Here is a 25,798-nt window from a genome sequence, read left to right as displayed (position 1 = left end):
GCCCGGGCACACTGCACGCTGCCTCCGCGCGCCCGCCCCAATGCATCACGGGATAGCGGCGCCGCGGCCGCCCGCTCTTAAAGGGGCAGCGCCCCTGGAAGTGTTAGAAGAAACGTGCGGGTGAGGCACTGAGAGACGCGGTGAGCGGACACGGCAGGGATGCGTTCAGGTTGGACGGGATGATCATGAAGGGCTGCGCTCCACACGAGGGCTGGGGAGCCGGGGAACGATTCTTTTTCCTACAGTTTCCCTAATAGCAGCTGCCAGCACAGCTCCACGGCTCCTAGCACAGCATCATCCTTCCTTTTTTCCCAGACTCCAGCTCTCACTAGGATTCCTCGAAGTACTATGAAGCACTACGCTTCCATGCACAACCCCTTCGCGATCCCAATATGACACCGCCTCCTGAAGGCGCATGCGCCCTCTCCCGCCGCTAGGGGGCGCTGCAGGCAGAGGGCGAGCTCCGCCCCGCCCCGGAAGCGGCAGTAGGTGTCAGCCGGCGCGGCCCGGCGGCGGCACGCAGTGTTTGTGTCTGCGCGCTCGGGGCCGCTATGGAGCACATCCGCACCACCAAGGTACTGTGTCCTGTCTACCGGCACCGAGGGAGGAGTGGTGGTGCTGCTGCTGCTGAAGATGGGGTGGTCGTTTGTGGGGCGCACCGGGCTGCGTTCGGGCCCGTCGCGTCCCTGCCGCACCGGTGTGTGAGGGCGTTGGTGCCTCCGCCGCCTCCCGAGCGGCTCCGGGGCGGTCGGTGCTGCTGGGCCTCTGTGTCAGGCCGCTGTGAGGGCGGCAGCTTCCCGCTGGGAGCTCTTGGGCTGAGTTGTCCCCTTTGTGGGGCTATTTTTTTAATTTTCCTTCTATTTTGGTCTTATTGATTTCTTTTAGGATGAAAAAAATATAACTTATATTCGATATAAGTAACCAAGCTCTTTTTAAGTCATATTTTAGCAGTGTTTTTCTTATCTTGCTCGTCAGCCCGGACTGCTGAGTCTTCTGTGAGGACCGCCTTTTTCTCTGTGGTGCCTTGGGAATCGCCGTCCAGGCAGTTTGCGGCCTGGCGACCTGACCGTGGTCTATGTTTGTGGACTGTTTTATCGCTTTCTCTACATATTTGAGTCTGATAAATATATAACCAATATAAAGGAAACGACTTTTAATTTTGAGGGAGTAATACCTGAGATAAGACTAGAAACAAAATCTGTCTTATTTCTTTTTGCACGTATGTACATGTGTATATTTAAAACTGTAGGATGGCCTCTAACAAAGCTGCTCTAACACTTCAGTTAATTGGATTGAGATCTTTGTTGCCTAATTGGCAGGTTGGGAATGAGGTTTCTTTATCAGCCTGCTTATTCATAAACTTGTTAGTTTTCGTCTGCAAGTGTGATACTGTGTTAGTACAGTCAGCAATTCTGAAACAAAACCTAGAGTAGAAGTAAAATATCTCAGTTATCTGAATAGATGTTTAAGTTTCAAATGTGAATTTGAGGTTACAAAGGCTGCAGGTCACTGACTTCTTTGCACCCAGTCATCATGTTAGTGTGTATTTTGGGGCCCTGCTGGGAAAATCCTTTATGGAGCAATGTCAAAGAGAAAACTAGACACTGTAACCAAGCTGTAGGATATAGGACCTACAGTTGGTTTGGTTGATATAGTTCATGTGTCTCCCCTGCCCCTAAAATCTACTTTAAAATGATGGGTTTTTTTCACTTAAAGTAATGTGACTTTTTGGTTATAATTGTGATGCTTGCTTAATTTTTTATAAGCTAATGATTTCTTGAATATCCAGGTGGTTTAAAATACATGTATGCTAGCTTGTAATAATTGTGATCACTGTAGTTATAGGAGGCATGATTACTTAAGCCTGGTCTCTGCCCTAAGTGCCATACAAGGTCTGCATGTGTAGATCTGAGTTGGACCTCATTCTGACTGTTGTGAGATGTATATGCTTTTCCTAATCTGACTGCTCCTCACAGCCTTTTGGTAGCATTTGCTGAAGCAGTAAACTTGAAATAACAGTGCAGTCTTGCACAAATGAACTGCTGTGCAGGGAAGCTGTGGCACGTCAGAGAAAGTGATAAAATAGGTTTGACTCTGTCTCGCTTTTGTTTTGTGGAAATGCTGCCATTATTTTTGAACTGTTGGCACAGCTGCCTGACAAAAAGATGGGCTTCTGATGGAGTTATGCTGTTCTACAGATTATGTTGAGCAAGAAAGTGAGGTCAACTTAAAAATCACTCCTGTCTGTGAGTTTTATACTCAGGTAATAACAAATGAAGAACAGTTTATACGTCATAAGTAGTTGGGGGGAAAATGAGAATGTTGTGGTTTTTCAATGGAGGTTTAGAAGTGAAGTGTCCTTAAAAATATTTTAAAATATAGTGAAAATGACTAGGATTTCTTAGATCAGATCTGTTCATAGACTCATGCTAGTGCAAACACTGATGGCTTTTCCAGTGAAGGTGGTGTTTTGACTTAGCTTGACCTCTAAATCCCAACCATCAGTCTGCAAGGCTGAGATTCCAGTGGTGAAAGGGACAGCACCATGTAATTTGAGGGAATGTTGTACTAAGTGGTTATTATGTCTCTGAATGGTAATGCTTTGTTTTGGTTTTTTGTCTACTTAAAGTGTAAAGTGAAGTGTTTCTTCATTTTTTTTTTTTGTCTTTAATCTGTAACTTATAGTCCCAACAAGCTATATGGTTATTCTTTTACACAGGAATTGGGTTATGTTATCGAGGTATCTGATTATAAGATATCTGTATCACTGACTTGTTAGTGCTAGTTAGTGCCAGAATATTCCTTCTGCCTCCTTAATTGAACTTTGTTTGCAAATGTGCTAAAACTCTACAGCTGTCTTCAGTATTTTATGAATCCATTCTCTTCAAAAATGAGCAAAGATTTTGCTGAGCTTTACAGTTAAAAAAAAAGCAGACGTGTCCCTGAAACTGGTGTGTGTTTATTTAGCTGAGTACCCATTAAATCTGGCTGTGTCAGGTTTAACTGAGTGTACCATCTATGGAGGCTGTATCTAAAATACATTTCGTCTATAAGCAGAGTACAGTGAGAAATTGGCTTTCAGAGTTTGAAGGCTTTAAGGAGTTGGAGTGCTAATGCTGCCCTCACCTAACTAGAGAATAACTGTTTTGTTGCATGGAGGGAAAGAGAACTTTGCATGTTTAGATTCTGTGGTCTTTATTATTATAACACAGCTGGAGCAGCTTCTGTGCACTTGTCGGTTTGCTGGGAGGGCAGTGCAGATCTGCTGATAGTAATTTCCACATTTGCACTCTATTATATTGATTATGGTCTCTGTATCTGAGCACTGGTACACTGCTGATTACAGTATAACATATTTTGAGGTACAGATATATGCAACTTCCTTTATTTCCTTATTTTTTTTCCTTCCAAATTTAGAATATTGTAGTAGCAGGGGCTGAGAGCTGATGCTTGCATTTCCTGCATCCTCTTTTGGATACATTACATGGATTTTTTTATTTAGTTTCTGAAAAGAGAGTTAGACTTTGCTAGACTGCAAGAGATGACAGAACTAAAAAGACAGTTTTTTTAGTGATTTGTATGTATTTTTAGTAGGTAATTAAGTTTGAACATGTTAATTGAGGCCTAACTAACATTAACACTGTAGAGGTAAACTTGGATCTGTGGGCTGATTTCTCTGGTTGAAAGCCTTTGGAGTTCTGTCACGGGTGTAATGCAGTGGCATCAAGCTTTGGGCTTTAAATTGGTACTAATGAGCCAGTGTTGCCAAGAAATGCAGGGCTGCATAGACATAAGCTTTTCACTGTGCTTCTTCCCTGTTGTTGTGCACATGGGATCACACATTGGTTGCCTTAAACAAAGCAAATGAGCCAGTAAGGTTAGGAGCACCAGATAATGTGAAAGGTATCTGAAAACTGCTTTGCATTGAAACAATGCTGATGGAATACCAGGAGAAGAAATGTGTCCTTGGAAGATTCAAACTTGCTCACGCTTGAAGCAAAGACTTCACAGTCCCTGAACTTCTGGGAGATATTTTTCTATTTCTAATGTGTTTGCATTTCAGTTTATTCTAACTGAGGAAAAAGTTGTTGTAATTGAAACTTTCAAAGTTGGGGATGATATAAACAACAGTGGAGAAGTCAGGAGAGCATTATCTTTGTAGCTGTGATGAGGGTACAGCCAGCCATTTGGAGAAGTGTGAATCTGAGATGAGCTGTTCGTACAATAGTGATGTGAATAACAAAAAATGGTTAATGTGTGAGATTGCTCCCACAAAATACAGTATTCTATGTGTTTGGAAATTCAACTAAAAAAAAAAAAAAAAAAAAAAACCCTAATACCTAGATCTCTTCTACTAGTAAATAACCATAACAGCTAAGAGTTAAGTTGTGCTTTCTGATACATTTTTTCTTACAGGTAGAGCATGTGAAATTACTGGATAGGTTCAGCACCAGCAATAAATCTCTGACAGGAACTCTGTACCTTACAGCAACTCACCTGTTATTCATAGATGCAAACCAGAGAGAGACTTGGGTAAGGACAACAAGTGCCTATGGCTTTTTGAGTGCTTTTGTTCTTCTTAAGCATTGCCTGTTTTCTAAAATGTTTATCTAAGTATAATTATTCCCTGCGCTCTTCGTGTTCATGGTATCATAGTAACTGAACAAGTGAAATTGCACTCTTGCAAGATACTAGAGGTCATTGCCCTCCAGTCTGTGCTTCTCCAGAATGAAATCTCATTTCCCTGGGTGTGCCTTGGTGTTTTCATAGTGAAGTAGCTTTTTTTAGTGATACGTTATTGGGTACAATGTACAATTTTGTATACTGTTGTTATTCTTTCATATGAAAGGAGGTGTTGGAGAACTTGGTTTGAAAGCCTTGTTTGTATCTGCTCGTGCACTGCTTTTAAGGTCTTACGTCAGTGATATTAAACGTGTACTTTGAGTATTATGTTCATGCGATGGCAATGTGAGTATCAAGTATAATGTCTCTCTTCAGAGTATATTCTCTTTATAAATGCATAAATAGCATTGTAGTTTTCAGATAACTAATTCTGATCAATATTTATGAGGATGGGATGATTGCTTTGGTGAAGTAATTGAAATGCTGTTGAGAACATCTTGTTCAGATGAGGTAATGCATCTGTGGCTTTCTTCCCAGGACTGAACAGTTGTTACTTTCTCATGCATTTCTCAAACTTTCTCTAGATTTACCACAGATATCCATTACTGTGACAGTCTTTTATAAAAGTAGCTGAAAGTCACTTAGCTAAGATAGTCGCGTCTACATCAGTGGGATGATAGTATGGGAGAGGTTTCTCTTATCCTTGTGAGAAGTCTGAAGTTGTACTCTTGGATTGAATGTTAGAGAACTGAACTAAGTGAATGACTGACTGATGCACAAAATATTGCCTGCACCGTTGGGAAACGCAATGCTAAATATTGTAATTCTAAAATCTTTACTATCTTCATTATCAACACTACATATTGTTAGTTTCCCTGACTTATTTTGGAATTCTGTGAAGCACTAGGAAGCATGTTCCTCTGCATCTATTAAGGAAAAAAATGATATATAAAAGAAGTCAGACAACTTGCATCCAATTAGGCGGGGCCCAAGTAATCTGTTCAGTTAGAGCTATAGAAATTACCCCAGTGGAGTTCTACTTCTTGGTTTCTACATTATAAGGATATGTATTATTACTTTTGTTTTTGTATTTTAATGTGAGGTGACACTTCTAAGTACAAGGGAAGAATGCCAGAATTGGGTTTATTCTTCTAAATGTATTTTTTATAACTAAAAGATTGACAAATCTAATAAAATCTGTATTCAGCAGAGTTTAGGCTCTGATCTTGAATGTAGTATGCTGTTCTCATTTTTCACTGGCATGCTTATGGTGTGAGTTCTGGTATGCCCTAGATATTACATCATCACATTGCTGCAGTGGAAAAGCTTCCCTTGACTACTTCTGGCTGCCCCCTTGTCATCCAGTGTAAGAACTTCAGAACAGTCCACTTTGTTGTTCCCAGAGAGAGAGATTGCCATGACATTTATAACTCCTTACTCCAGCTGTCAAGAACAGGTGAGACTTCTAACGGTAGAAGACTTTGTGATATATGCCTGGGGAAGAAGAAGATGAGAAAAATTCCATGTGTTTTTTTTTTGTTTGTTTGATAAGTGTGCATTAAACAAGTTTGTTCTGTAATAGAGTACTATTAATGAAGTATTGGTCTGTACACAAATTCATCAACTGCTGTGCTGCCTGGTGTTTGTAGCTCACTGATGTTGTCCAAGAGAGTGAGATTCCTGTAGATTCTGCATTTCAAGCATTATCATTAGAATTATGAGTGTCAATACATATAAGATCTTTAAATTGGTGCATTCCATAGGTTAAATGCTACTGAACAAGTACTAATTTGTTACTAATTTAGTGTGAGTTAAAAATAAAAATAAAAAAAGCTAAAATAGTACTATCAATTTAGTTTTAACAGTGACTTCTGTCACTTAGTGTGGCATGCTGTGCCTCTTCATATTTAGAGCAATGTAAAATGGTGTGATGCATAACGTGAATAGTGTATTAGAGAAATCAAGGAAGTACTTTGACAACTTTTTCAGTTTAAAGAAAACTTTAGCATTTTAATGTTCGTTAGATTTACATTTTCTCACCTCTAAAGATAACGTCTAACCTCTAAATCTAAAGATAAGAGCTCTTCCAGCTCTTGTGAAGCTTTTTCTAACAATTTGCTGTAATGACTTCACAAATGTCCCTATGAAAATGCAGCCTGTTTTTTGAGGAGGGTTTGCATAACCTACCTTTAACCAGATTTATCTGTTAACTGTACAGAAGTTGAAGAACGAATATTTTACAAGTGACTAATTTTTAGTAACTCCAGTGTTTGAGAGTTGGGAAGCCTGAAATTGAGTGGCTTTAAACTAAAAGAAGAGAAATACAGAATAGATATTAGGATGAAAATCTTCACTTTGAGAATTGTGAGGTACTGGGATAGGCTGTCCAGAGAGGCTCTGAAGGTGCTGGATAGTGATGCTGGGCAGTGTGATGGAGTAGGAGGTTTTCCTCCCTGTGTTATGGGGGGGTTGGAACTGGATGAGTTTTAAGGTCCCTTCCAACCCAAATCATTCTTGGATTTTTCTTCAGTTCAAGCGTTAAGCTTTGTCAACTGTGCTGCCTTTTCTACCCACGTTTCTGGGGACAGCTCATTACATGGTCTTATTTTTCTTCTCCATTTAGCAAAATATGAAGAGCTGTATGCCTTCTCCTATAATCCAAAGCAAAATGAATCTGAGCAAGTCAAAGGTTGGCAGCTTATTGATCTAGCAGAAGAATATAAGAGAATGGGAGTGCCAAATGATTACTGGCAGTTGTCTGATGCCAATCGCGATTATAAGGTAAGGGTTGAAGTGGGAAAAATGAGAAGTGATTTGCTCTGCATCTGTTTTTTCTTTATTCTCTAGTCCAATAGAAAAGTCAATCTGTGAAATCACTTGGCTTGCAACACAAGCAAAGAACTTGAAGATAGAAAGACTTAACTTCTTAATTAGTAGTCTCACAACTCTCTAACGTTTTTATTTTAAAAGCCCCCACTTAGAGTTATGCGTCCATGGATGCGTATGTTCTTTGGAGTTGTTTGAGTGGACTTAATTGCCCCAGGAGTTCAGGAGCGGTTTCCCTCTCCTCTCTTAACTGGGAGGGGTTCTACTTTAGGATCTACAGTGCTGGATATGGTAGATGATGGCTCTGGTGATACAGCTGCTTCCCAGAATAGGTTTTGTCTGTCTTTGTAGTCTGCAACTTTAAAAAACAGTGGGAGTAGCTTCAGTATCTTGTTTGGAACACATTCTCAACAGTTCTATCAACAAATTGTATTCTTAAGGTTAGTGGTGATGCAGCAGTGCTTTTAACCAGTAACTGGTTGTTGATTTGGCCTTCATTCATACCTTTTAAATCTATATTTTCTCTTTGTCAATACTTGCACGTATATAGAGAATTACATTGGAGTTTCCCCTTTCTTTTCCCTTAACTGCTCTCAAACTGGACACAATAAAATTAGCATAGGATTTTTGTATCTAATAACAGCTCTGTGCCCTGTGCATATACATATGTTTCAAATGTGTCTTTCAGATCTGTGAAACCTATCCTAGAGAACTTTATGTTCCCAGAACTGCAAGCAAGCCCATAATTGTTGGTAGCTCCAAGTTCAGGAGCAAAGGAAGATTCCCCGTGTTGTCCTATTATCATAAAGATAAAAAGGTATAGTCCATTTTCTTCCTAATGCAAATGGTCTGAGAAGTATTTCTCAACGCTTGCTGGTAGTTCAGGGGTAAATAAAAAGCAAGTACACTGCCTTGAATTACAACAGTATAACTTGTGATAACCTTAAGTAGAGTTGACATTAGTAGTGTCTAACAAGATGCTGAATTAAGCCAAGCTGGTTTAAAGGAAATCCTTCAGTAATCGTTTGAATCTATTAAAGGTTTCAGAAACTGACCTTAAGACCAGCTGAAGATAGATTTTTGTCAAGTTCTTGATAAATGGAGAGTGAAGTCTGTTATGTCAAAATGGGCAAGGGGGAAGAAGACCATTCCAAAGAACGTAATGTATCCATTAAGGAGTAATGTGCAAGGAGAAAAGTGAGCTAGGGAGTGGAAAGTAAGATTTTTGCAAGGTTGGGTAGAAAGTGGTGTGAAGCAACTTCTGCCTGTGTCTAGGTAGGTGTATCTTTGAGGGGAGAGCAGGATTGTCAGCTTGGTGAGTTGAATTTTTGAATGATAAATATTGAAGTAGTGGATACATTTGAAGGTGATAACTGATTGGAAAAAAATGCCTGATACCCTCACAAAGGCAATAGATTGTCAAAAATGACACGGTGAAAACTACATCAGATTGTGACATGTACTTGCAACAATAATACCATACATAAAGTAGTAAAACTGTAATTTTTCATATCAAGTAATTTGCTTTATTAAGGTACTGAAGTGCTTCCTTCTAAGTTTTTAGCCTGTACTTTTTGAATTTTTTATAGTTAAAGTTCATTATGTAAACTAGTTCCTTGTCCTCATAAATAGGTCTGGTAAAAGTGTTTTGATGGGATTGTAGGCTCTGTCTGTTTTGAAGTCTGCAGGTTAGGATACCTATGTTTGTTTTTTTTTTGTTTTGTTAGTTTCAGTATGGATGCCTGTCAAATAAAATTGTTTAGATATCAGCTTAAAATTATGGGAAGTGTCTTTCAACTATTGATATTAAACTGGTGTGAACTTGTTTGTTTCCTATTGTAGGCTGCAATTTGCAGGTGCAGCCAACCTCTCGCAGGCTTCAGTGCCAGGTGCCTGGAAGATGAACACATGTTGCAAGCCATCAGTAAAGCAAATCCTTCAAATCGCTACATGTATGTCATGGACACTAGGCCAAAGGTAGGTAGGGTCTACAGGCTTGCCTGTCTTTCTGCATGTTAGGAGAGTACTGAGAACTCTTAATCTTTCCAAGTCACACATTAAATATGGCTATATTGGCTATTTCTTAAAGGTAAGAATAAGCATCAGTATGCAAGTGGTTAAGCACTTGCTTTCTTAAGTGAGATGCGTATGCCTGATCAAGATGATGGTTGGACTTGAGCTTGAAGGTCTCCCCCAAGCAAAATGATTCTATGTAGGTCACTCTGAAAGTAATACTTCCTATTTATTTCCATGGAAACTACAACAGATAGAAAACAATAACAGCTACAAAACACTGTTTTTCAATGTAGGCACCACCAGTAGATATGCATTTTTACTAATGATAAACAAGAGCCTGCATGCTACACTTTTTTTTTTAAACAAAAGAAAATCTGCATGGGTTGCAGAATATGGATTGGTGTTACCCCTGCTGAAATGTGCTGTACTCACATTCACTGTTTGATCTCCAGAAATGTTCAGCAAAGGTCAGTGCATGTCAGTGAATACAATCTTTTCTCTGTGGAGAAATTCAGTAATGCACCTTTGCTTCATATGCACTTCCATGTCTGGCATCATTTTGTCAACCTGCCCCTCTGCTGCCATCTGTGACACACCAATTGAAGATAACAGAATGCTGTTGGGAAGGTTCAGCTTCTACTGCCACACCACCAGCATCTGCCTCTGATGTTGTGGGCCAACATAATAAAACAGGAGACATTATTTTTGAAGTAACCTTTGTATGATTCTGTAATTTGGAGCATGTTAGTGCATTCTTAAGGAGGTGCCTTTAAAAATGTACTTAAAATGCAGGTAAGCAATGAGTTGTCAGAGTGAGTTCCATAACTGCTTTTACTGCTAGGAATGAAATTTATGAAGCGGTGAGCTGTGTTGGAGGTTCCTTTAGGACAAAAGGGAGAACAGTGGCTTGCATAAACACTGCATAAAAACTGCCATTGTTGTCTGCCTTGGCTGGGAAGACACATGGGAGATTTTGTTGTAGCATGCTGAAGTTGTGTTTGAACAGTAACTAGATTAATCTCTGTTGTATTTTTTACCTGTGGTGGAGTTAAGAGCTGCGATTTTCACTTGTCAGACCATTTGCATCTAGAGTGGTATTTTTTTTCATTCAGCTCTCCCAGTACAAGAGCTAGGAAACAAGAATGTAAAGTGAAATTTCTACACTATGATTTACACTATGAGCAGGCTTCAGCAAGTCTGGCTGGTTGAAGTTGAGCAGCTGAGGTTTTTATAGTTGCAGTTCTTAGAGCTGTGAACAGTGTATTAGTTTCTTCTGAAAATTGACTTCTTTAGGATACCTGAAAAGTATATATATGGTTAAATCTGGGTTTGAATTATTTGTTTTTAGGTTGCCTTGCAGTGTCTTCTATCATATTTATTTTGAAATAAATGAAGATTTATTGCTGGGGATGCAGAGGAGAGAACAGGAAGTTCTCAAATGCATTGTTCAGGTGCATCAGCTTTGAATGTAGACCATAGTTTCTGTGTACTATGCCTTTCTTATACTTGAATGCTTAACAAACTTAATTTTCTAGAAATGATTTGTATTACACTGAAATCGCATGATTTTAGTTCATAATTTGACATTTTCTTTTGAGTGCTGATTTTCAATATTTCAACTTTGTTCTTCTAAGCTTAATGCGATGGCAAACAGAGCTGCTGGGAAGGGCTATGAAAATGAAGACAACTACTCTAACATTAGGTTCCAGTTTGTTGGAATTGAAAATATTCATGTAATGAGATCCAGCTTACAAAAACTTCTGGAAGGTATGTTCTAACTGTGCTACAGTAGTGCATATGGAAACGAGTATTCTTCTGACATACTTAATAGCTTAAACTGTATTGAGATTTCAGTGTTTTTATCTAAGCTTCACATTTAGCACCAGCTGACTGTGTTCTGGTAGTGAACTACCTTAAACCTTCACTGTTAAACTGCAAACACAATGAATAGTGTTACCTTGAAGGAAGAGCTGAGTAGCATCTGTTTGGTGTGAACTTAATTACTGTGTCAGTGGCTCATGGGAATGGTCTTTCCTTTCCAAGCATATATGCATACAGATATGTGAATATATATGTACATAAAATGGCGTGTATATACATGCATCTTGGTTTATAGAATACTAATTATTCACAGAGCACTTGAGTAGGACTTGCAATAACTGTGTGGTCTGTACAGAACTTGAACTCTGTCTTGGTGGATCACTCCTGTGCTTATGGGTGTATCTTACAGAAGGGTGGTGGGGAGGGGGGGGAACCAAGTGGCCCAGTTTGCAGTATGGTGGAAGCAATGGGGCAGAAATCTGTGTTAATGGCATTTTTCTAATTAGTTCCCTTAATGTTTTACTAAGGTAAACAGCTGAAAACAAATCTTAAGATGCTTGGTGAAATATTAATGCTGTGATTAGAGTACAGTGGCACAAGTTAGACTTGCATATGTGACTAATAGTGTATATATATAAAGTTCTTGCCTACTAAAACTATCCTATTTCCAGCCATGGGGAAGGCTTACACTTGGCCCTCTTGATAAAGATATTCTGGCTATGTTGGTGAAGACATTTTCCAGGCCAGTGGTGTGGTCTTGCTTCGTTTCTATTGGGCCTGTACCTACTATTAACCTATTTCTCAGGCATTCTATGTGGAATACGACTTGAGCTTTGATTACGTATTTTTGTGTTTATTCCTGCATATGCTTTATTGAAGGGAAAGATGAGCAGCATGAGCCTGAACTGCAGTTATTAATTTTTTTTAAAGTATGGGGTAATCCCTATTTCTCTTGCAAATCTCTTCTTCAGTTTCAGAGAACTAGCTCATAAATCTTGGTTTGTTTTAAAATAGCTGCTCCGTGTAATAAAGTGATGCACAAGCATGTGCATCACTTTAGACTTCACCTTTCCACTTGATGAAGCATCTTAGAACAGATCCTTACCATATATTTGTCTGGAATAATACATTTCTTTAAGGATGGAATATTTTTTGTTTCAACTTGTGTGGAGAATTGGTTCGTGTGAATTGGACAGCAAAAAAAAAAAAAAGTAATGTCTCAGCAGTTCTATAATTGTTCTCAAAAGCAAATTTTGGGGTAAATGGACACAGTTGTCCCAGCTCTGTTCAGCTGGTATAATTCAGAAGCATTCTGCTGAATGCCCGTCTTGTAAGTAGATGTTTCTTCTGGTTTGTCATCACAGATTCCTTCATTTGTATTTGTTGCCAAACAGATTTTGCAGTAAGAGCTTGTTTGCTAAATCACTTCACTTTTGAATAATCAGACAAATGATCAGAAGTCTGTGATCTCTTGGATTGTTTAATCTAGTTGCTGTTGTTGCTAGCAGTTGTTGCTGTGAATTCGTTAAACTCTATTTTTAAGGTAGGAGTAGTAGGGGCAAAACACTTCCTGGCAGTTTTTTTTGTTACTGGTGTTTATACTGTCCAGGAGAGTTTTAATCTGAGTTGCGCCATGAATCTTCTCAGCTAAGTCTTGTTGACTTTCAGGGATGTCTTTTAGTAGCTTACTTCTTTTTAACAGGGAAATTTAAAACCTGAAGCTATTTAAGGTGATGGAGTGGGTGTGCTGGATTTCCTCCACACTTTCAAATGCTTTTCCTGATGTGAGGAAACTGTTGTTGGATACCTATTGGGATACTGGAAGGGGAGAAGAGGGGAAATGGAATTACATCTTCTATGGAAAGCATGAAATATGCACCTCTAGTGGTAGGAATTACTTGGAAAACTTAGAGAGGCATGCAGTAGGTAACCTTATCAACATCTGTTGAAATAGGGTGTCAGTAAAGTGATCAGGAAGGAAATGCTATGAGAGATTCATAACCTAGAATGAGGAAAATACCACTTCCGTATTTGAGCTTGCTTCTAGATCCGCTGAACTGAATGTTCTGTAATCAGCAGTGTGATAACCCTATTCTTTCAAATCCTTCGAACTGGGACTGTACTCAGTTTTATTTATAACAAGCAACTGTTCTTCTTTCAGCATGTTTCTGATCCTAAGCTCTTTGTCTGTCTGCCTGGCTTCCTTCATAATCTAATGAAAGGGTTGAGCAGACATTTGTTTGCAAATGGACTATAGGCAGGATCTTTGGTGATGTCTTTCTCTAATGGAACACATTAGAGGGCTTTGCAGTCTGTTCTTCTGATTCAGCTGCTGCTGTAGGGGCCCTATATACAATGGAACAGAGCTTCTCAAAATAGTCTTCTTGAATGTGGATGTGATGACTGCTCCCCTTATGGGCACACTGTCCATCTCTACAAAACTAATCAAAGATTAGATTATATTTGTGTCTATGCTGTTCTATTAAACAAAAAATTGACCTTTGTATATTCATTTGGGAATATACTATTATGTCTGAAAAGTTTGAATTCAGGTAAGCAAAAAATGTATTGCTTAAGTCAAGAAGCAACATTTTTGCAGCAAATATTAGAGGGCAAAGAATAGCTATTATGATCTGCTGCATATATGTTGTTGATAGAATTGTATTAACCAAGTTTTTTGAAAGTTAAATGGAGTGTAGTAGAGTGGGGTTTTTTGTTTTGTTTTTTTGCTTAGAAATGATCTATCTTAACACACTGTGCTTCAGTCACCAGGTTCTGGCTGCAGGATCCAGTCACCTTGTGCTGCCACTGCTGCCTGAGTATAAGGAAGGTGTAATGGAACGATGTAGTCCTTCGGGCCCACATGCATGCAAGACATGTCTTTTTGATCCCCATGGCCAAAATTATCTGAAAGGATAGTTATTGTGAAGTAGCTGAACAACATAATGGTGCCAAAACCAAACTTTGTCCCTTTTGGGAAACTTAAGGGAGTGGAAATTATTGTTGAGCACAAAGGCATTAACACAATTTCTTCATTTCACCCTTAAGTAGTATAAAATGTCTGTGTTAATTCACAAAAATAGAAAAATAATTAATGGCTCTTAGCATACTTATTTTATTTTTGCCTTGAGTTACAAAATGATAGTCTAGAAACAAGGTACCAAAGTGTTTCTGCCAAGCTGAAAATGCTGATCAGAAACTGTTTTGACAGAAGTATTTGAATTAAAGCAAATAAAGGTCTGGAAACCTGTTTCTGTAGCTGACAGCTTCAGCTTTAAGCCTTAAGCTGCAGAATGTAGGGATGTGAAGTCATGAATAATACCTCCAGGTGTTGCCTTGTCTGTCCAGTGTATTCCCTGCAGATGTTTGACTTTCCAGATTTTCAGGGGTTGTTTTTATTTCATCCTAGAGTGGTGGACCTGCTTACATACTGCTATGGTTTAACAGATATACAGAAACACAGGTGGAGAGAGTTCTTCACACACTGTTAGTGTTAGCGACTTGAAAGCATCGAGTCAGTAGTCCTCAGATTTCTCCATGGTGTCATGTAGATGATCTTTGAGAAGCAAAATTTTTGCCTGCTTACACTATTTTATTTTTCCAAAGACCACAGAAAACTGGCATGGCACAGCTTTTGCTGATTTTACTGACATTTGCAGGCTGCCCTTTAAAATAAGGTCTTGTTTCCAGGAGTATCTCAGTCTTTTGCTATTTCATTGTACTGTGCTTTGCTAGTTCTTTTTTGGTAGATAAGGAAGACATGTGGGCTTTAGAAAAAGCACATTACTTGGAAATTTATTATAATTTGGAAATTTATCTTTGCTATAACATTCAGCAGCAACTAACATTATGAATCCTCCTGAGTAATTGGGAGTATATGAGAATGTGTGCAACTAAATCTAATGAACGCATAATGTGGATGCATAAAACTCCAGAATGCAGTGGGGTTTTGGGGGGGATTTTTTTTTTTTTTTTTTTTGAGAACATAGTCTTTGTTACATCAGGGTGCTTGTGTGAAGATGAAACTGCGTAACAGAATGATTTGGTGAATCTTGTCCTTGATTTTTCCCTGTTGACTTGTTTCCTCTTATACTCAGAGATGAAGGTTATTTTTTAGCTGCTGTGTGAGTGTCTCCATTACTAACTTTCAGCTACAGCACTGCCTGGTTTGTAATTTGGGATAATAAATAGCTTGGCAGAAAATAGCTTTCCTCTGTAGCAGGTATTTTTGTAGATTCCAATTTCAGGTATTATCTTTAAGAATCACACAGATGAAGGTGTATCAGCTGGTAAATTCCACCACTCCCAAATTCCATCTATTTAGTTGTGTTTAGGTAATAATGCAACTGTGAAGTGGTGTTTGAAATCATGTGTTAAAGGGCCAGTAAAACATCCGTTTCTAAATTTAGGAGGTGCTTGATGTCCTGCAAGGACTAGGTCATCTGTCTCATTTCTGAACTAGTAGGCATCCCTGTTAGAAACTGTCTGGTCTATTTCTATACCTTTTGCAGCTTGCCTTTAGTTTGAGTTCTTCTCTGCTCCTTTGGTTGGTCTTCCTGCTGTGGGATTGAAGTACACTGTGGGAGAGTGGTGAAGATTAGGTGGTACTGTGGTGTCTGAGTTCTGGAGGCAGTCCAAATCTGCGTGGTTTTCAGTTCATCACCTTCCCCTTGTTCTGTACTCACTTTGCTCTCCTTGGTTTAGTGGAGGGTGATAAAACAGTTTGACTGCTTGAAGTAACTGCAGCCAAACAATATATACAGTTTCATTAGTAATAGTAATAATTTGTAAGTATTTCTGGTAAAGCTGTTTTGGTGTTTGTGTCCTCTTTTTCTTGTCAGGGCAAGGGTTTTATCTCCCTGTTGAGGGTGACCAGTGTATTTACTTTGAATGGTTTGTCAGTCTACATGAAGATCTTACTCTCATTGCTTGTTATTGCTTACAGTTATGTGGAGTAGAGTTTTGGATGGAAAACACACTTTGTACTGCCTTTCTCTTAATCATTTGAGTGTGGTGGTTTCCAAAAAGAGATGTCAAATCAATTTATAAAATTATTTTTCTATGTTGTACTACTGAATGCACTCCTCCTGTTGCAGACATTGGAGCTGCAACTGCTTACAGCTTTCTAATCTCTTGTCTTCTTTCAGTCAGTGGCACAAAGGGTTTGTCTGTCAATGACTTTTTGTCTGGTTTGGAGAATTCTGGATGGCTGCGTCATATCAAAGCTGTGTTGGATGCTGCTGTCTTTCTGGTCAAGGTAATTTGTATGCTGCTTTTGTTTGAGGGCTATAATATTGTTGATGTGCTATAATATTGTGTAAAATATAAAGCTCTGCAGATACAGTTTCTTCTCTTCACAGAGCGGGAATGGGTTGAAATACATGCATCTGATATGCTGTTTTAAATCCCACACGATTCTTTATGGTTGGAGATTGTAAATATGCTAGTTAACATTTAGGGATTATTTTTTTAAGTCTGTTTGGTTGCTAGAATGGGAGATGAAGAGACTCTTTCAGGTAGTTACATAACAATTTGAAGGTAGAATAAAATTCTACTGTACTTGGGGGAAAAAAAGGGTCTTGCGGGGTAGTAATTGCAGAGAAGACAAATTGGTTATGCTGACTTCATTTAGAAAGGAGATGACACTGATTTTAATGAACTTAAAGTGCCAGGCAGCTATGACATGGAGGGCATGATGTGAGGGGAAGAAAAAAAAACAGGCTTTTCTTTCTACCTGAGGCATCAGAAGATACCTTAATTAAAAGAGGGTGCTTCTCCTAAAGATCAGGTGATCCTAATGTACTTGGGTTAACAAGATTTAAATTCTTAGCTGAAGCTCCTGACCACTTCCTTGTCCTTATTTTTGTTTGTTTTAAAACTGTTGGCACTGTAATGTATAGTGAACTTGTTTCTTAGCATTCATTGTGAAGATACTTCTAGTTTTATAAGGAGTAGAAACAGAAATGGGAACCACTCTAGACATTCCTGTTACCTTTAGTGAAGAAGATGGTAGGTTTCCTTTCTTTAACAGGGAGTTTCCTGCATTTCAGTGCAGAGATACCTAGATTTCTGCTAGTAGCTAATAACTTTTCCTGTAATACTTTTCTTGCTGTGTGAAATAAAATAGACTGTGCTGTAAGCTTTGGATAAATATAGCTTTTGTATGTATTTCAGTTATGTCTGAACAATGCTAACCACTGAACATTCACTGAGGAAACAAATGTTTTGCAGGCAATAGCAGTTGAGAGCGCAAGTGTGTTAGTGCACTGCTCTGATGGCTGGGATAGGACGTCCCAAGTTTGTTCCCTTGGAGCTCTCTTATTAGATTCCTATTACAGAACAATCAAGGGCTTCATGGTAAGCTGTTGTATTGTTGAATTGTTCCTTGGTAAATCAAAGAATGTAAAATGTTTTTGTGGAAGTGAACAGTGTGATTGTTCTGATGTTTTTTATAATTACAAGTAGTTTACTGTGGGGAAGCAGTCTGCATTTGAAATAACCAAAGAGTCTGAAATACAAATAGCAGATTGTTTTGGGCACCCTATGGAAATGTAATAACTGCCTCTTCAATCTGAAGTAACAGAAAGCTTACCTGTGAAATACAAGGATTCTGAAGTGCTTATGAGAGAAAATTTGGTATATCTAGCAGCAGGGCACTTTTGTTATTGTTCCAAATCAATATTACTAAAATCTAAATGTGACATCCCTTCCACACAGCTGCCTGGAGCGAGACCTGAGTGTATTTTAGCAACCTAAAGTACTTCATCCTCCTGTAGAGAAGAATAAAGGCTTTTATTGTGGTTATTTAAAATTTCAGAGTAGGAAGATCAGCTGTGTCTTTGGTGTGGCAAGGCATTGTGGAAATGCTGTAGTTAGCATGCAAAATTAGTTCAGTGTATTCACTACAATCTAACTGCCCCAAGTAATACAAGCCACAAAAGCTGGAGCGAGAAGGAACTGGTGGATTAACTACTCATGGCTAGTGGGGATGCCTGTGATCTTAAGGACCTCATCTAATCATTTCTTTTTTTCATGCATCTTTAGTCCTTGCTTTTGAATAGAATTTTTGAGAAGCCTTCTGCAATGAGTAATTGGTCCCCTGCTCTTTTTTGTGCTCAATATTACAACTGGAGTGATACAACAAGCTAGTGCTGATATTAGCAATTTTACTGCTATAAAATGTGAAGATGATAGCTGTGGTTTTAGGTTAATTCAATAGCAGGAGTGCAATACTAAAATTTTACCCATACATAAGAGTTAATTTTCTGTAAATTGGTAATTCATTTATGTGAATCTGTTTAGGTGAAACTGTGCAGTATTTGTATGCTTAAAATGAGTCTATTTTAACGGAAGTTTTCTGATTGTCAGCCTGCTAAGCTCTTTTTAGTAGTTTTACAAATAGGACTTGCAAATCTTTTGTAGAAAGAAAAATTCTTCCAGCAAAATGAAGGAACTGCAAAATGATAAATAATTGTTTCTGCTGTAGTTAAATTGAGTCACATTTAAAATACAGTAGGTTGACAACCTGTGAGGTTAATTCTGTAGATGTAAGACTTAGTAAAATTTTGCATTAGATATTTTGTTGTTTGTTTTTTTCTAGGTCTTGATAGAGAAAGACTGGATTTCCTTTGGGCACAAGTTCTCTGACAGGTAGTTTGCTCTTCTAATTTAAAGAAATGTATACAGTGAACTGAGTGACAAATATTACAAAAAAAGACAACGTTTTGCTTTAATATTTGGGCATGTGCATTAAAGAAAAAGAGGAAAAACCTTCTTGTGTATGTTAAACTTCTGTATTGTTGCTAGAAATCTTGCAGTGAATAAGCTATTTTCAGTAGACATTGCACTCTAAATCAAGAGCTGTGTCAAATTAACATGCTGTAGTTAAAAAAATATAATTGCACTTGTTCTCAGTTGTTAACTTAAACCAGTGTATCTGTTCATGCAATGTCTTCCAGGTGCTGTCAGTTGGATGGCGATCCAAAAGAGATCTCACCAGTGTTCACTCAGTTTTTAGAGACTGTATGGAATCTGACTGAGCAGTTCCCACAAGCCTTTGAGTACAATGAAGCTTTCCTCCTTCAGATCCATGAACATGTCCACTCGTGCCAGTTTGGAAACTTCCTTGGAAATTGCCAAAAAGAGCGAGAAGAACTGAAGTAAGCAGATGTATTGTGTCTGTTTGTTTGTTCTGGCAGATTAAGAACTCCTGTGAATCTTCTCTGTAGCACTCTAAATTAAACTGGTGAAGTAGAAAGTGATGTTGAAGTGTGTTGAAGAGCAGCAGTGCTTTTCATGCTTTTTCATGCTGAATGCTTTTTTTTTTTTTTTGTATAAATGTGGGAGAAAATCCCTTGCCCCTACTTTGTAGAGGAAGTCAAGGCATCTTACTTCCTCCTTTTACTAAGAATAGGTACACTTTAAATTGGAAGCAACCCTCATTCCCTCCCCTGTTCTGTTTTCAGGCAACTTTAAATTTTGCCTTTTCAACTGATAGTAATTAGTCTTGGAAGGATTGACAGGATGTCTCAGTGCTTTCAGTTGGAACACTTCTGGAAAGTTTTCAGCAGCTCAGTTTTTGTCTTTAAGTATTTAAAAAGCATTCATTACAATGAGAAAAAACTTGCACAGCATAAGCACTATTTCTTCTATAACTGAAATTTTTGTCCAACATTAGCAGATGACAGGAATAAGTTAGTTTTACTTAGTATTTGAATTAAAAAATCATTTTAACTCTTTCTGGTAACTTATTTAATGAATAATCCAAGACGGATTTACTGTGTTGAATAGCTTCTGGTTTTTTTTTCTACTTCTAGTCAGTGTCTTGATCTTTATCTCTTGTTGCCTTAAGGTTAAAAGAGAAGACGTATTCCTTGTGGCCTTTCCTTCTAGATGAACAAAAGAAATACCACAATCCTCTGTATAATCCAAGTTTTTCTCCGAATCTAACTCTTTTGGAGCCTAATACAGTGGCATTCAATTTCAAGTAAGTTAGAACTACATACAGTATTTTTCTTCAATGTTATTTATATTACACATAGTTAAAACTGTCTGCTACATGCAGGTTTTGGAGAAATATGTACCATCAGTTTGATCGAAGCATGCATCCCAGGCAGTCTGTGTATGATCTTATCATGAACATGAGTGAACAAAATAAACAACTGGAGGAAGACATTAAACAACTGGAAGCTGTAAGTATTACAAAATAAGTGTATTTGTTCTTCCAGCTCATGTGTGAAGCCTGTAGTAATGCTGCTAGCTATTATATGAACGTTATTGTTCTGTGTCCCAGCTCTACATAGTGTTGGATTCACCATTTGCTGTATGCTTCTACTCTTGGATACATAATGTAGTCCTTCAATAAGGCAAAATAAATTGTCAGACTGCTTCTACTACCAAAACAAAACTGGAGATGGTTTAGTTGAATTTGTGGAACTTAGCATAGATGACAGGCACTCACCATAGCTGTAAGCTGTGGTACTGAACTAAGCGTAAAAATGTTTTATTTCAGTTGTGGCTACTGAAGCAAGAGGCCCTAATTATTGTTCTTCTTAACTTCATATGTTGATACACAGCACTTTAAGTCACCTTAATTATGGGATATATACATTGGATTTACTGTTGTCTTTAAGCACTATACAAAGACCAGGTTTCTGTCAGTGCTGGTCTACTGCACCAAACAGTCAGGAAAGACTGAACAGAACATCTTGCCTGATTCTGCTGCAGATTAATGAGTGGTGTATAACTGATGCTCTGTTATGCCAGTTAAGATGCTAAACTTCAAAGTAATTCCTCTTAAGAAACTCAACATTTTTCTAATGTGTGTGCAGTGAAACTGCCAGAACGTGGTGTGAACCAGTGGTTGAGCACTAGATGGGAAGGTATGGCTAACCCAGGGAGCTCAGGTGCAAGCAATGCACCTGAATGACCAGAAGAGGTGCACTCTGGGTCCACCCCTTCTTACCCTCAATTAAGGGTGAGCAGCATCTTTCCAGACAGATTGCATTCCTCTCAAGATGTCACCTGTTGTTGGAAGGGGTGATCTAATTTCAGGATTTCTAAAACACTAAAATGACATTTGAGTAATGCAATGGGGTGTTTGGATGGAAAGACCATCTCTTCGAATGAGATCCTGCCAGGTCACATTCCAGGATTCTTAGGATCCCTATATCATGAGATTGCTTCTGTAATTGAAAAATGGGGCCCGTTGTGGGATGGGGGAGATATCTGTGAGTCCCCTGCCTTCATGGCTAAATATTTTCACAGTCTCAGCAATGACATACTTATTACTAGAGAACAACAGTTGGCTACATCAGCCATGGTGTGGCCACTGTGGATGGCTTTAAGTTGGTTAATTATGTCTGAAAAAACTTCAGCTGATGAGAATCCATCACTATGCAACAGAGCTTGAAAAATTTGAGTCATAATACTGATGGGGGAAAAAGCCAAATCTCATCTTTCTCTTGCAGGAGGTCAGAAACATATTTAGAAAGTACTGGAGACCCTGAACAAGGGAGTTCACATAAACCAGATTCTGTAAATAAAAGAACTAAAAGGTTGGATCTCAAAACCATCTGGCTTGAGTGGAACTTTGAGTTACAACTGGTTGGATCTCAAAGAATGGAAAAGATGCGAGATAGACTGGTTGGGGTGCCCCCCAAACAGTAGCCTGGCACCCAGACCACATTATGTATAATGGCATGCCCTACCTGGCAGCCAAACCTGTGTATCTAGTACAGCGATTTAAGCAAAACCAAGAGAGCAGTGTGGTAGCTCTGGGTATGGTACATCGGGCAGAAAGCATCAGAGTAAACAGAACAGAAATTTTGAAACTAGCATTCCTTTCTACACACCCTGCCCTAAGGCGAAAGCTATACACACTGTTCCAACACAATGGGGAAAATCATTTATTAATTCAAAGGCTCGCGGCATCTTACAAGATTCCTCAGGTCATCGAGAGTGGCCAAGGTACACATTTTATGGATGCAGCTTTGCAGAAGTGGACCAAAGACGACAACATCAAATGGTGGTTTCATCCTCTGTGCAGTCCAACAGAAGCAGGCCTAACAGAAAGATGTAATGGGGTCTTCAGGGCCACTCTGAAGGCAGATTCACAGTCCAATGGTGACCAAGAATAAATAGACCAAGAGGCTCTATGAAACCCTGTGCGACTTGAATGAGAGGCCAAGGGATGGCAGAGCCAGTGCTTTAAGCCTCCCCCTTAGGATACAAATTACAGACAGTGATGCTTCTGCAAATTGACACCATGAATAATCTTCTGCTCGCTGCCCCTGAGGAGCTAGAGCCGGGAAGCACAAGGTAAAATGGCCTTGCAAGGTGCAAGTAGGACCAAAATAGTTTGGTCAGCTTGCACCTTGGCGGAGATGGTTGGAGGTTGGTGAATTGGTAAACTCTCTGGTAGTTGGTACATGGCCAGTGGAAATAGTAGCTGACACCCCAATTTTCATTGCAGAGGGGACATAATCATGTCCATGTGGCAAATTAGAACCCTCTCCCCACCTTGGTATTTGATATAGTGATCCAGCCTCAGATTGCACACCAAAGGGGGTGGTACAGAAGGCCAGGACGTGTGCCAGTGCAAGCAGAGGTGTTGATTCAAGACAGAAACACAGCCTGTATCCTACCCTGGGGGGCAGACCTACCCCTCCTGGTATCTGTTAAACATCTCTACTACTCCACTTCAGGCTATTTCACAGAATGACTAGTAGGGATAACACCACCCCAGCATGCTCCAGTGTCCACAGGGAAACATTATGACACCCAGTGGTGGACTGTTGAACTTTTGGGAACAGGTGAGCACAAACCTGAACTGTTACTGGTCCTTGAAAAAGGTATGCCTACAGAAGGAACATCAAGTACTGGTGCAACAGAAACAAGAAAAGACTGTCAACAGTTGCCTTCAGTACCTTGCTATCCTAAATCATGATGGATATTGTATGTCCAGTGCAATGTATGTTGTATTTTGGATCACCAAAACAACAGGAGCTTGCTCCTGATGGGCTCCATCGTTGGTTCATGCAGGGGAATTTCCAGGTCACAGCCAATGGCTGAGCATCAGGTGAGAAGGTGTGGCTAACCCAGGTAGCTCAGGTGCAAGCAGTGTCTCTTCATATTAACTCTATTTCAAGTCTTAGTGATCTATTTAAAATTTGTTAATTGATGAAGCAAAGTAAAAATTTAAGATGAAGCAAGATGCAAAACAAGCAAGTTGAAAATTCAAAATGGATACTTGATTTTTCTGGAATCTTGTTGAAAGGTGGGAACTTCACATGGACGTTTCTCATCTGAATGGATTTAAAATATTTTTGTAGAGATTCCTGCTGCTGTCTCCATCTTCAAAAAAGTTAGTGTTAAAGACAGTCAAGTCTTCTGGACTCAGTTTTAGGGTATAATGGAGTGTAAAGACATCAACAAGTGGAGAAAAGATTTAACTATTTCAAACTCTTAGTTATGGGTGAGACAGTTTGAATTAAAAACAAAACCTTACCCAGATTTTCCCTCTTCTCTTGCACTGTGCTTTCATAGTAGGTCTTTAGTTAGGTCTTGTAGGAAGTTTTTAGGAAGGATATAAAGGCTTACAATGCTGCTTTTTCTCTCACTAAGATCCTCCTTTTCTGCTGCAAGCTCCCTGTTTGCTATTAGTATTGCGGCCTCTGTCTGTACTCAAATACATTCCTGTCCTAATAGCAAGTAGACAAGGGACAAGCCTGAAAGAATCTCTCCTTCACTATACACTAACAAGCAACCTCCTGTCTTCTGCTCACCTGCATATTTTTTAGCATACAATGCTTGTAGCATCTGTTGTAAACTGTGGAAGAATGTTAGTTTACCCAGTGGCATAAAACTTACCTAGTTTTCATATCTAGTCCAGGGTGTATAATAAAGGGTTCTGCAGAAGTTGAGTTGGTGAGCAAAAGAAGTTAATTCATCTGCACTGAAACCAGAATGTCATCAGTGGATCAGTGATGCTCACAGCTGGCAACTGTTCTCTGTTTCAGAAACTAAAGCAGAAAAGCGGGCAGTCAGATGTGGTCCTTCTGAAGGAAAATCAGCAGTCTGCTCATCCTGCCCCTGTGACGCTGAAAACCCCTCCGTGTTTCAAGAAGGATCAGCCTCTGATCCCTTTGAGTGATGCTGTAAGAACTATAGAGGGCAGCAACACAGCAGACAATCGCTACAGTGAATTGATGGAAGAGCTTTCAAAAGCTGAGCCTGCTATTGTCAGCTTGGAGTACGGAGTGGCCCGGATGACCTGCTGAGATCTGGCTCCTCTGTTCAGACTGGCTGAATTAAAAGACGGATTGTTTCTGAGGATGGGTCTGTGCTGCATGACCAAAACATCATTCGTATATCAGCAAGTTTTGTTGATGTAGACTAGAACAGCATGCTAGTTGTCAGGTGTTTGCTGTTCTTTACGTGCATATAAAAAAGTGTAGTTGCCTCTTTTTCTTTTAATACACTTGATAAGTAGTGACTAAAAATCAAGGAGTGGTATGGTTGGTATGTCTTTGGACTTGAAATCAGTTTGCACTAAATTGAAATGGTGATCTTCATTCAGTATAGGAAAACACAGGTGGTCTTTCATAAATTGATTTTATCTGGGCAAGAAAACTTGAACTTTCTATTTTGGGAACTGAAGCTGTGTGTTTACATCACATATGGTAAAATGATATATACTCTTGCTAAATGTCACTCAGTACTATTATTCAGTATATTAAGTGCCCTGAAAAAGCGTAATATATTCCCAATTATAAATTGTTGGCCTTAAAGCTGTCAGATCAGTGATACTGGTGTCTGTGACTGCTGCAGTCTGTAACCTGACTCTGTTTACGGTGTATTTGCTCAAAGTGTTCTTTCCTTAAAATGGGATTGAACACAGGGAATGAAGCATGCCTAAGCTGGCGTAGCCTTTCAGCAAATAGCTATATGAATGTGAACTTATTACTGAAGATTGTTCTTCCAGTTCCTCTATTGTTTAAAATATAATAGATTGGCCTGATGTTGTTCTCTGGCAGATTGATGGGAGCTACAGGTCATGTCTTTGATCTTGAATGTTTAGATTTGCAAGTACTTAAGCAAAGAAGAAAGAGAGTAAAACGCATAGGAAAAAACTTGGCCAGTATCTGAATGGAACTTGACTATTCACATTTCCTAACCGTGCGCTGTGCAGTCGTCCAAGTTCCAAGAACGGAAGCGGAAATCTTGGAGGTGCAGCCTGCTGACACTGCTCCCAAGTACAAAACAATCTTCCATCCGTGTGTCTGAAGTTCATGAGAAATGGAGTGCCTCACACTAAGCCTTCCCTTAAGAGGAAACTTTAGTTATTAGGCTCCCTCTTACCTTGTGAAAACCTATCCAACCTGTGTGTTTCTAAGCTATTTCTGTAGTCTGGAAACATGTAGCTAGGCAAACTTCATCTAGCAGAATATAGTTGGCTTCCTGACACTTTTAAGAGGGGAAAAAAAGAAAAGGAAAACTTACCATATGTAAA

The 25,798-nt window shown here is 39.1% G+C and overlaps 1 protein-coding gene across 2 annotated transcripts; it reads left to right on the top strand.

Moving 5' to 3' along the window:
• Positions 1 to 497: 497 nt before the first annotated feature.
• MTMR6 (myotubularin related protein 6) lies at positions 498 to 25,762 on the top strand. 2 transcript variants are annotated; one of them, XM_065730135.1, is made up of 14 exons: positions 498 to 575; positions 4,417 to 4,533; positions 5,917 to 6,079; positions 7,247 to 7,404; positions 8,138 to 8,266; positions 9,292 to 9,426; positions 11,100 to 11,232; positions 16,434 to 16,543; positions 17,518 to 17,643; positions 18,887 to 18,936; positions 19,245 to 19,445; positions 20,138 to 20,272; positions 20,351 to 20,477; positions 24,306 to 25,762. In XM_065730135.1, exons 1-14 carry the CDS (start codon positions 552 to 554, stop codon positions 24,564 to 24,566), a joined length of 1,869 nt encoding a protein of 622 aa, XP_065586207.1. In that variant the 5' UTR covers positions 498 to 551; the 3' UTR covers positions 24,567 to 25,762. The 2 variants fall into 2 exon arrangements, with proteins under 2 accessions (XP_065586207.1, XP_065586208.1); XM_065730136.1 differs by lacking the exons at positions 498 to 575; positions 4,417 to 4,533 and adding an exon at positions 5,115 to 5,133.
• The last annotated feature ends 36 nt before the right edge of the window (positions 25,763 to 25,798 follow it).

The sequence above is a fragment of the Cyrtonyx montezumae genome, unplaced genomic scaffold, assembly GCF_038088225.1.
Source record: "Cyrtonyx montezumae isolate F1298 unplaced genomic scaffold, pur_monq_1.0 scaffold_12, whole genome shotgun sequence".
In the NCBI taxonomy this organism is placed as follows: Eukaryota; Metazoa; Chordata; class Aves; order Galliformes; family Odontophoridae; genus Cyrtonyx; species Cyrtonyx montezumae.
Note: the sequence above shows the minus strand (reverse complement) of the source record. Positions and strands in the feature narration are given on the sequence as shown.

Excerpts from the sequence above, each read along its gene's own strand:
- MTMR6 (XM_065730135.1), top strand. The coding sequence starts at position 552 with ATGGAGCACATCCGCACCACCAAG. Across the intron at positions 9,427-11,099 it reads TCATGGACACTAGGCCAAAG|CTTAATGCGATGGCAAACAG; the intron begins GTAGGTAGGGTC and ends TGTTCTTCTAAG. Across the intron at positions 20,273-20,350 it reads ACAGTGGCATTCAATTTCAA|GTTTTGGAGAAATATGTACC; the intron begins GTAAGTTAGAAC and ends TGCTACATGCAG.